Source organism: Gastrolobium bilobum, unplaced genomic scaffold (genome assembly GCF_033153095.1).
Source record: "Gastrolobium bilobum isolate Gb01-03AN ecotype WA unplaced genomic scaffold, APGP_CSIRO_Gbil_v1 utg11974, whole genome shotgun sequence".
NCBI classification, from domain to species: Eukaryota; Viridiplantae; Streptophyta; class Magnoliopsida; order Fabales; family Fabaceae; genus Gastrolobium; species Gastrolobium bilobum.
The window spans coordinates 32,705-44,335 of NW_026897182.1; the positions used below are offsets into that span (position 1 = coordinate 32,705).

General features: G+C 37.5%; 1 protein-coding gene across 1 annotated transcript; it reads left to right on the forward strand.

Moving 5' to 3' along the window:
• The first annotated feature begins 540 nt into the window (after positions 1-540).
• Positions 541-9,782, forward strand: LOC133304747 (uncharacterized). The gene is made up of 6 exons (XM_061504805.1): positions 541-736; positions 847-955; positions 1,188-1,308; positions 1,439-2,179; positions 3,148-5,059; positions 9,275-9,782. Exons 1-6 carry the CDS (start codon positions 541-543, stop codon positions 9,709-9,711), a joined length of 3,516 nt encoding a protein of 1,171 aa, XP_061360789.1. The 3' UTR covers positions 9,712-9,782.
• Positions 9,783-11,631: the final 1,849 nt, after the last annotated feature.

The following is an 11,631-nucleotide window of genomic DNA, read 5'->3' on the forward strand; positions in this document are numbered from 1 at the left end:
TTTGAACTTCAATGGTGGCTTAATGGGTGGTCAAGTTTGAATTTTGGGGTTTGAATTGGGTACCCTTTTAGCTGTGGACGGCAACGGCATAATTGGGATCTGCTACTTGTCAATGTTCTAGGGTTTCAGGGCTTGGAATATCTTTAGTGTTGGTTTTGGATGCTTATTGCATATGAATGTTGAGGCATAAGGCATTGCGTTTTGAATGGTACAGTTGTTTCTGTTACTGTGTTATTATGCCAAATTAGCTTTTGTTTGTTGAAAATATGTGGTTTGGTTGACTCAGCCACATTGTGTATGATGCCAGAGTGTGTTGGGTGTTTAGAGAAGAAGGAGTTGAACTAATCTAATGAAGCCTGAGAAGAGAGCAAATGGTGAAGTGGGTTTTTACTGAAACTGATATTTGGAGATTGAATTTGTTGTGAGTTTGAGGTATGTGTTAATCTTGGGTTGCTTGTTAGGGTGTGGAAGGTTTTCTGATTTTGGATTGTATGGAGAACTTGAGGTGACACTTGTTTGAAGTTGCATTGGGTAGTGGAGATGCCACCTTCCCCAGCATTGAGATGCTCTCCTGGTAGAGAGACACGTTCAGACAGTCACAAGCGTGGGCGCAGTCTTGAAAGCGGATTGCTCTTCAGGGAAAAAGATGATGATCTTGCTTTGTTCAATGAAATGCAGTCCAAAGAAAGAGAGAATTTTTTGCTTCAGTCATCGGATGACTTTGAAGACTCATTCTGTAATTTTCTTTACTGACATCTTAAGAAGAGAATGTATCTGTTTTTTTTGCTGTTTCATTTGGGTGATACTCATGCATTTCTCCATTTTGTCTTGGATGTTAATTTGCAGCGACAAAGTTGAGACATTTTTCTAATATCAAGCTTGGGATATCCGTTCCTGGTCGAGGAGAAACCAGTGAATTGCTTAATGCAGATGGTGACAAGAATGACTATGATTGGTGTGTAGTCTTTTCTGTCTTTTGCACATGTTTGTGTTATCTGATCCAATTTTATGATTCCAACTCCAACTGTTTGCAGTTATATTTCTTGCGCATTGATAATTCACCATCTTGCTGGATGATAATTCAAGTTTCTTTATCACAAATCTTGAGACTTTGGTGTGCATAAGTTGATTTTTGTTCTTCACTTCTTACTGTGCTGATGCCACATGTCTGTTTTTTTCATTTAAAGGTTATTGACACCACCGGATACACCACTATTTCCTTCATTAGATGATGAACCACCACCAATAAATGTTGGAAGCAGAGGAAGGCCTCGGAGTAAACCCATTTCCATATCAAGATCGTCTACGGTGTGCTTTTGAATTCATTTTATGTATACTTACATTTAAATAAAAATTCTCAAAAAAATTTCTCCTCCTTATGAAAAATGTAGTGATAGTTTTGCTTTTTATTCATCTTATGTTTGATTTCCTCTTTCAGATGGAGAGAAGTTACAGAAGCAGTAGGGGTAGCGCAAGTCCAAATCGTTTAAGTCCATCCCCTCGCTCCGGAAATAGTACATTGCAATCAAGGGGAAGACCTTCGTCAACACCAAATTCTAGTCCAACTCAAAGTTTACAGCATGGTACTCCATCAAGAAGACCATCTCCACCTCCAATTAAGTCCATGACACCTGCTCCCAGGTCTTCCACTCCTACTCCTCGGCCGATCAGCACCAGCTCCGGTGGTCCTGGAGTCTCATCAGGGATTAGGGGAACTTCCCCTATTAAGACAAATCGTGGAAACTCTACTTCACCAAAGATAAGGGCATGGCAAACTAATATTCCTGGTCTCACTTCTGAAGCTCCTCCCAATCTTCGTACTTCTTTGGCTGATCGACCAGCATCATATGTGAGGGGCTCATCGCCAGCATCTAGAAATGGTAGGGATTCTACCTCTAAAGTTGGTAGGCAATCAATGTCTCCTACTGCTTCAAGGAGGAGCAGCTCTTTTCATAGCCATGATCGAGACCAATTTAGCAAAGGTTCTGCCATATCATCTTGTGATGATGACCTGGATTCTCTTCAGTCCATCCCAGTGGGTAGTTTAAACCGATTGGGTTCAAGAAGGGGTGGTTCATTTTCAAACAGCAAAACTACTTTGATTTCCAAGAAATCAGCCAGGATGGTGTCCCCAAGTTCTGCTCCTAAAAGATCTTTTGACTCTGCTCTCCGGCAAATGGTATTTTGTTGTCTAATATATTAACTTCCTCTGTCAATTATTGTATGATTTGCTGCCAATGTGTTGGCAAGCAATTATGCCTTTTAAAACATGATTATTCCTATTAGGATAGTCGTCCCTACTCTTCTGAGCATTCTCACTCATTCTCCATGCACACAGTTCCCCTCCTTTATGCACTTTCCTTTTTGATTTATGCCAGGTTAGTAAATTGTTTTTGTATTCAAATCAAAGCAATTGAAAATGGTAATGGACTGAGTCAACCATCCTTGATCATTCTAGGCCACCAATGATTGAAACTTTGATACAATATTTGCTTTAACTATCTTTATATAATCTTGGTACAGTGCTTTATTTGGTTCTTTTGGTGCATGTTTTCTTTCCTTTGTGTATTTTTTTTAAACCACACTTAATAAGACAACCTACTGTAAATACTAGAATTATTTTATTATTGTTTTGTATCAGTATTTTGTAATAGTTAGAATATTCTAGAAGTTTATTTGGGCTTAGCCCATTAGATCTTTTAGTCTCTTCAAATAGAGAATTATTGTACTGTTATTCATACAATTCAATAATATACAAATCTTCTTTTCAATTTGGTATCAAAGCTTATCGATTCTGAGGGCTCTGCTTCCGCAAACCATCGTCTTTTAAACAAAACAATAATCAAATAACTCTAGTGTTTACAATACAACTACTCCAAGTAAATAGATTCATGTTAAGTCATCATTGAGTTTGTTCGGTGTGCTGCTTATAATATACATGCGGCACTAACATAATTATTATAATTGAGTTTGTTCTTAGTTGCAGAGAAACCAATGTTTAATCATGATTTTTTCTTATAAAATCTAGACCTGTTCAATCCTCTGTGCTCCCCTTCCCTTTTGCCATGACCTTTTCTTGAATGTCTTTGAATAGTTGGCTGTGATCGAACTACCTACTTTTGTTAGTTAACTTACAACGTTGTGCAGGATAGAAAAAGTCCTCAAAACATGTTCCGACCACTTTTATCAAGTGTGCCAAGTACAACCTTTTATGCCGGAAAAGCCAATTCTGCACAACGTTCTCTGGTATCAAGGAATTCCTCTGTCACAACAAGCAGCAATGCGAGTTCTGATCATGGTACCATTTTCGCACCCGATACTGAAGGAAGTGACCACAATCAAGATGATGTGGCGAGTGAAACTGAGAAGATATTATATAATGATATTCATGAAGAAGTATTTTCCTTTGATAAAATTGATGTGTTAAATGCAAACATTGGGCATGAGATCAATGATGAATCAGTTGATATCCTGCACAATGAAAGTAGAGGTCCCATGGTTGCTTTAGGTATCACTAAATTTGAAGATTCTGTTTATCGTGGTATTGACCCAGAATCCAATGAAAGTTTAGAAACTTCCCATGTAACAGGTGACATTTCTGGGACAGGTAGTTTTGAGTATACAGCAATCTGTTCGTGTTGTGGTTGCCATTATGTAGCCACTGATCAAGCTGAGAAGAATATTAGACTTTGTCCAGAATGCAGCAGGAAAAACACATTGTTGAGACATATCATCCCAGAGACAACTTCGGCAGTTTCCCAAGACTCTTCAGTGATTTCTACATACATGCCTGCAGAAGAAAAACCATTAGCTGAAACCAACCAACCGATGGTTGTGTCTGAACTACCTCATGCGAATGATGTGGGTAACATGAGGTTTTCCCTTGGTGAATTGGACGCTGACGGAAGTCAAACTTTGTCCAGTGAATTTATTCAGGATCACTCACAACAAAGTCCTCTTCCAAGTCCATTTTTGGAGGGAAGTGGGCAGATGCCTACCAACCAACTAGAGGTCGACCAGTTAGGTGTTGATTACAAGAAGCGAGATAATCATTCTGGAGATCAACAGTTGTATCATTCCAAAGATCTCTCAAATTTGAAAGTGGACCTCTTGGAAGGTACTGGCATTTCTGTACTACTGAAAAGGTCAAGCAGCAACAAAGGACCTGTAGTTCAGGGCAGGACTTTTACTGCTTCAACCATATCTTATGATGATCTTTCTTTTGCAAGAAGCAGCATTAACAGTATTAGAAGCTCAACTGGGCATGCCAGTTATTCTGCCTCATCATCTGCTGATTTCAGCTCAGCAAGACATTCTGAGTTTCGTGTCCAAAGGCAGTCAAGTGGCAGGAAATTGGATGGAGACTGTGGATATGACATAAGGATCAAGCCTCCAAGCTCTGGTTCATCTTTTTCTGAAATGTCAAACCATTCTCACCATGGATTAGGTTTTGCAACACAAGAAGCTTGTTCTGGCAATGCAGAATGCGGCAATCTAGAGGAGATATCCCTAGCTCAACAAGAAATGCAAGCTTCAGAAAATGCAGTGACAGATGTAATTGATGCTTCTTCTATTGGTTTGATTGTTGTCAGGGAAGATAAACTTGAATATCACAATTGTGGTAGAATAACAGATCCTTTTAGCTCAGAATTAATAAGCCAGGCTACCAGTGTTCAGCCTGATGACAATTCAGTGGCATCATTTGCAAATCATGGGGATTGTATTTCATATGACAGTATTGAAGACCCTCCAAATAATGCTGGCAGTGTCTCAAATACAGAAACATCAGTTAAGGATCCACACTCATCCTTTGATGAGAAACATGATGTTGAGAACTCCAATGTTGATGGACTGGGTGCTGTGGTTTCTACCAACTCTTCTACAATTGAAGAATCAGAAATAGAAGGGGAAAACTGTTGTCAGAATGATACCAGTGTGGTGGAGGATGATCCATCACTGGTATCAAAGAGCACCGTCAATGACTATCAAGAACATTCTGTTCCAAATTCTTCCAACGACTGTCTTACAGCTTCTATTTCTGAGCACTTCCATGACATAGGTATGATGCTTACTAAATTGGAATTTTAAATGTTAGATATTGCCAATAATGATTGAGATGAAAAAAATAAAAAATAAAGGCCATAAGATTCTTCTTATCATTATCTCATATCTCTGAGATGCACTCATCTCTATTTATGTAGAACGCAGTTCTTCATATGTTAATTTTGAGCAATTTAAAGGGATACCAAATTAACAGAGTGACAGTCCATTCTAGTTTCATCTTGTTGATCTTTTATGAGAAAAACAAACATCAGAAACAATATTGTGCAACAGCTTATTTTTTTATTCTGACTAATGAACTTGTTTTAAATACAAAACTGAGCTCATACAGTTGCTACTAACTAGCTGATTTTGTTGGTCCACAAAATCAGCAACAAACTAACAAAGCAATAACAGTAAAATGCAGTAAACAAACTCCTAAACAAACTCCTAAACAAACTCCTAAACAAAAGACTAATCAATTTAAAAAACAACTAATTAACTCCTAAAAAATAGGACATCAACAGCAGCCTTGAGACACCAACATTCTCCTCCTGGATCAAATGCTGCACACTCCTAGCTTCTCCCTGAGAAATTCAAATCGACTAACATGAAATGACTTGGTGAATATATCTGCAATTTGGTTTTCTGAACTGTAGTACATTAGCTTCACTTCTCCAGCCTTCTGCACTTCTCTCAAAAAATAATACTTGATCTTAAAATGCTTTGTTCTTCCATGAAATACTGGATTCTGTGAAATAGCTAGAGCAGCTTGATTATCCACAAATACTTCTATGCCTTCTTTTTGCTCCAAATGCAGGTCATCCATCAGCTTCTTCAACCATAATGCTTGGTTTACAGCTGCAGTAGCTGCAATGAACTCAGCTTCTGCAGTTGATTGGGCCACTATTTCCTGCTTCTTTGAACACCAAGAAAAACAAGCTGACCCAAATGTAAAACAATAACCCGAAGTACTTTTCATATCATCCACTGATCCAGCCCAGTCACTGTCAGAATACCCTTGCAACTTAAACTTCTGAATTCTGCAGAATTTGATTCCATATGAAAGAGTACCTTTCAAGTACCTTAACACCCTTTTTGCAGCTACCATATGCAGTTCACTTGGACAATTAAGAAACCTAGACAAGACACTTACGGTAAACATAATGTCTGGCCTAGTTGCAAGATACTAAGGCAGCCAATTAAACTCCTATAAACTCTTTCATCTGCAGATTCCGATTCATCTTTCTTTTGAAACTTTTCCTTTTGACCCATTAGTACTTACACTGTTGCACTCCTCCATGTTGAAGATAAGAAAATACCTGCTGCCATTTAGTGAAGGAGTCACTGGAGGACCACAAAGATCTGTATGAATTAGTTGTAGCTTCTTTGTAGCTCTCCAGGTGGATTCTTTGAAAGGAAGTCTTGTCTGTTTGCCCAAAAAACAAGCTTTGCACCTTGTGATCTGCTCCTCCAGGATTGGTAACCCAGTTGCCATTTCATTCTTCTGCATGAATAGTAAGCCTTTGTAATGAAAATGCCCCAACCTTTTGTGCCATATTTCTGAATCACTAGCCTGACACTTGAATGCCGCTTGCTCCTTCTCAAGGGGATTTAGAGAAAAACTCTTCTGTTGCATCTTTATTCTGAACAGCTCCTGACCATTTGAGTCAAAGATCAAACACTTCCCTTCTTCAAATATCACTTTAAATCCCTTTTCTACCAACTGCCCCACACTCAGCAAATTCTGATCAATATCAGGCACGTACATCACACCAGAAACCAGCTTAGTTCCAGCATAGCTCTCTATTGCTACAGTCCCTTTACCTTTCACTTCTAGATACTCTCCATTTCCAATTCTCACTCTTGACTGCAATGACTTGTCAAGGTCTCTAAATAGCTTTTCATCACTTGTCATGTGATTTGTGCAACCACTATCAACAAGCCAACTATCACATGGAGCACTAGAGGAGAAACAAGAGGCAGCAAATAATTGATCTGCCTCATGCTGGTCTGCAACATGTGCCTCACCTTGCTGCTGATCTCCTTTTTCTTTGCAGAACCTTTCAATGTGTCCAAGCCTATGACACTTTCTGCACTTCACATCTGGCCTCTTCCAACATCTGAAGTGTGGGTGATTCTGCTTTCCACAATGCTTACATGAGGAATGCCCGCCCCAATTGTTCTTAGAGTTGATTGCATTGTTCTCTCCTGCAGCAGCTTCTGAACCACTACTGTCATCTCTTTTCTTCCATCTTACATTATGCTGTTCTTTAGCCTGCAAAGCTCCTTCTGTACTTCCTTCAAGCCTCATTAACCTTCTCTGCTCTTGTGCTTGCAGAGCACTTAGCAATTCTGCCAACTTGATTTGAGACAAATCCTTGGTATTCTCCAAAGATGCAATGGTTGCTTCAAACCTTTCGGGCAAGGAGACAAGAACCTTTTGCACTAGCCTATTATCAGAGAGGTCAGTGCCTAGAGCTCTTGCTTGATTTGCAATATTTACCAACTTATCAGAATACTCCTTAATTGTTTCAGACTCCTTCATCTGCAATCTCTCAAATTGTGTGATTAGATTCAGCCCCTTCATGCTTCTAATCCTCTCATCTCCTTTATACTCATCTTTGAGGAAGTCCCAAATAGCTTGAGCTGATTCACAAGCCATAATTCTGCTGAAAATGGCAGGTGAGACAGCAGCATATAAACAAAACTTTGCCTTTGCTTTTCTTGTTATCCTCTCCTTATGAAACTTGATCTGATTGATGGTTGGATTATCAGGAAGGGGAGCAACTTCATAATCTTGTTCTACAGCTTCCCAAAATCGCAACCCTCTAGATAGGCTTGCATTCTCACTGCCCATGCTTGATAATTTTCTCCATCGAATATTGGTGGAGCCATTGCTGAAAAACCACTCGATCCTCCCTCCATTAATTTCTCAAGTCACTCACAGCCCCTTAAGATCAAGAAGGCTCTGATACCAATGTTGATCTTTTATGAGAAAAACAAACATCAGAAACAATATTGTGCAACAGCTTATTTTTTTATTCTGACTAATGAACTTGTTTTAAATACAAAACTGAGCTCATGCAGTTGCTACTAACTAGCTGATTTTGTTGGTCCACAAAATCAGCAACAAACTAACAAAGCAATAACAGTAAAATGCAGTAAACAAACTCCTAAACAAAAGACTAATCAATTTAAAAAACAACTAATTAACTCCTAAAAAATAGGACATCAACAGCAGCCTTGAGACACCAACACATCTGCTTTATCTGAAATTAATAATGAGCTACTCAAGTTTCATAGTAATGATTTTTAAGGGATTGAGTTTTGGTATTTTGAAAAGTTGTTTCTTGATATATATATATATATATATATATATATATATATATATATATGTAAAGATCCTTGGGATACACCACCCCAAAAGCTAGCTCAAGGGGTGGGAGTGCCCAAGGCCTTATAAACTCCACATTAGTTGCTCATACAACCAATGTGGGACTATATATCTCAACACGCCCCCTCACACGGGAGCTCATTGGGCTTGAAGAGTGGACAATGCAACAGGCCCAGCCTACCTGTGCTAAGAAACGCCACAAGAGAAAGTGGGAGACGGTGAGGCTCTGATACCATGTAAAGAACCTTGGGATACACCACCCCAAAAGCTAGCTCAAGGGGTGGGAGTGCCCAAGGCCTTATAAACTCCACATTAGTTGCTCATACAACCAATGTGGGACTATATATCTCAACAATATATATATATATATATTGGTAGTTGTTTCTTGATATATTGTTGACAATGTAAAGTCAGTGATAATACTCTAAAGTGATGTGCCTGATAAGTTAGGATATTTATTTGTTGGCTTCAGCAAGTTAGCAGCAATTTAGTAGTGTAGTTTCTAATTTTTCAGTTAAGAATAAGTCTTTTTAGTGTTCTATGCTACTTTCTGAACATCAAAGTTCACTAAGTCTGATAATAAACGTGGCTATATTTTGCTTTGCTGAGGTTTCCACAGCCAATGATATCTGAAGTCTGAACTTTTTTTTTTTTTGTTAGTGAGGGGAGTAGAGGTTCACTTCAGTTTTCTATTGAGAAGAGATTCTGCTTTTCTATGTACATGCATGGTACTTTAGTGCTTGTTAGTTGTTATCTATTTTATCTGCTGAAGCTTTCTTTGGGAAAAGAATATTACTATTAGCCAATTTCTGACAGATTTCTAATGCTTTATGCCAGAGGAATCCACTGTTACAGTAGAGTGTCAAGGTGGAGGGAACAACACTAGAAGCCTAACACTTGAAGAGGCAACAGATACGATACTATTTTGCAGCTCTATCATCCATGATCTTGCATATCAGGCAGCAACTATAGCAATGGAAAAGGAATGCTCAGATTCGTTGGAAGGTTCTGAGCCAACAGTGACTATATTGGGGAAACCTAATTCTGACAGAAAGGATTCTCGCAGCCGAAATGCTGGCAAGCGCGCTATTAAACCTCAGAAGGCAAGGCCGAGGAGGACGGTGGAAACTGATGTAAAATCCCCTTCTGCTAAGACTGAGAATGATGAAAATGTTGATGAGTCTTTGACACACAATGTTGGGCTTCCTAACAAGGTAGACAGCATAAAGCCGCCTAATAAGCTTGAATCAAAGTGTAATTGCATCATAATGTGAGATTGCAAAGTTCAGATTGTGCCTATATTTTCTGCCAGCATTTTTACTCTTCCCCTTGGCCTATATATACACGAGAGGTTATGGTTTTAGGTTTAAAGGCTGTTTGGGGTGATAGCCAATTGGTTTATGTTGGTTCCAATATATCTTGTAAGAAATGCCACTTTGTGTAATTGTAAAGTTATTTTTTTCCCTTCCTTTTTTGTTAGTAGGCCATTAATTAGAGGCATTTGGAGGATTGTGCTCCCTCTATTTGCTGCATTCTTGTTATTTGATTTCCATCTCAATTAATGGAAGTGTGAAGTAGAAGTCACTCATTCATATTTGTTAATATTGTCAAAAGCATACTGATTTCATTCTTGATAGAAGTTTATCCATGTGCATTATACTTACTGAACCCCCCTACCCTGGGGGCAAAAAAGGAAAACAGAAGAAGAAGAAGAAAAGAAACAGAAGTATAGACCAGTGGAAACCGTGGTAACTTTGTTTTTCCACTAGCAAAACCAGGAGTTGCTGTGCCAGCTAAGGTTAACAATTTGGGGGTGGCATAGTTTGGGTGCATTTGGTTAATTTTTTTATGGGTTTGATGTTTATCATTTTAAATGACACAAGTTATGTCATTTTAAGAGATAGATAGATACAAGGAATGAAAATCATAGGAAAGAAATTGGTTGGCAGGTTAATCCGCCTTAAATTTTGATATTTTTTTTCATATCATAATAGTGTCACATGCTTATAAATCAGAGTCGTTGATCTTTTTTGATCTAACGGCTCTCAGATGAGGTGTCAAACTTCAAATTTGACACCGGTGTCAAAAGATACTGCCTATATATATATATATATATATATATATATATATATATATATATATATATAATGGTTTTTTTTATAATAATAATAAAAGAAAATTATAAGTCCTAATTAACTTCTACTTAAATTTTTTTTTTGTAATAATTAGTCTTTTATGTTAATCTTAATAATATTTGTAACTTTAATATTTATTTTCTTCGCTGTCATAAAAAATTCTAGGTCTGCATTGATTCTTATCAAAGTTGGTGTCGGCTTAGGTAATGCATTTTCCATATATTTGTGTCATGTAAGGTGGGTGTATAATTTGAATTGGTTAGATAAAAAAAAAATAAAAAAATCTGCAGTTGTACCCAGAGAAGAGGTTCTTCTTCTTTTTGGAACTTTTTATTTCTTTTGAGCTGAAACAAGGGTGAAAATTTCATGGATGAATCTTTTTTATACAAAATTTCATACATAAAATTTAGAGGTCTTTTTCTTATAATCTCTTAGAATTATTTTTATTATCGTTAGATCAAAATTATATTAATGATTATAAAATAATATTAAGTTAGAATGATTAATTTAATTTTTTTTTTTGTAGAAATGATTAATTTAATTTTGATCCAACGATAACAAAAATAATTATTAAAAGATTGTAAATCAAAAGAAATTATAAGTCAAAGGAGGTTATACTTGTAAGTATAACATCTCCGTAAAAATGATATCAACCAGTGTCCTAAACACTAACTAATCCGACTAATCCAGTTTCAAATTTGAGCCTCACCATCTTATGACTCTCAAAAATCAGACTCACTGCTATTTGAGTAAGATAAATCCAAAGATCTAAGTGAGTAGTCACGAGACCAAAAGTGGATTTAATTCTAGAACATTTTATCCCAGTTTCAACCAGCTGTTGAGTCTTTCATATCATTCTTGGCTTTAAACGAGGCCAAGAGTACTGGGCTTAGTTTAGTATTTCATCACGCTGTCCAGCCCATCAAGGCCCAAACTCTGAACCAAAGACAAAAAAAAAAAAAAAATTGGCGGGAACGTTTGCGTGGAAAATAGCAGCACCTTAGCTTTGATTTGATTTTCCCTTTCTTCATTTTCGTCTTCTTCTGCTCCGACCCAAAA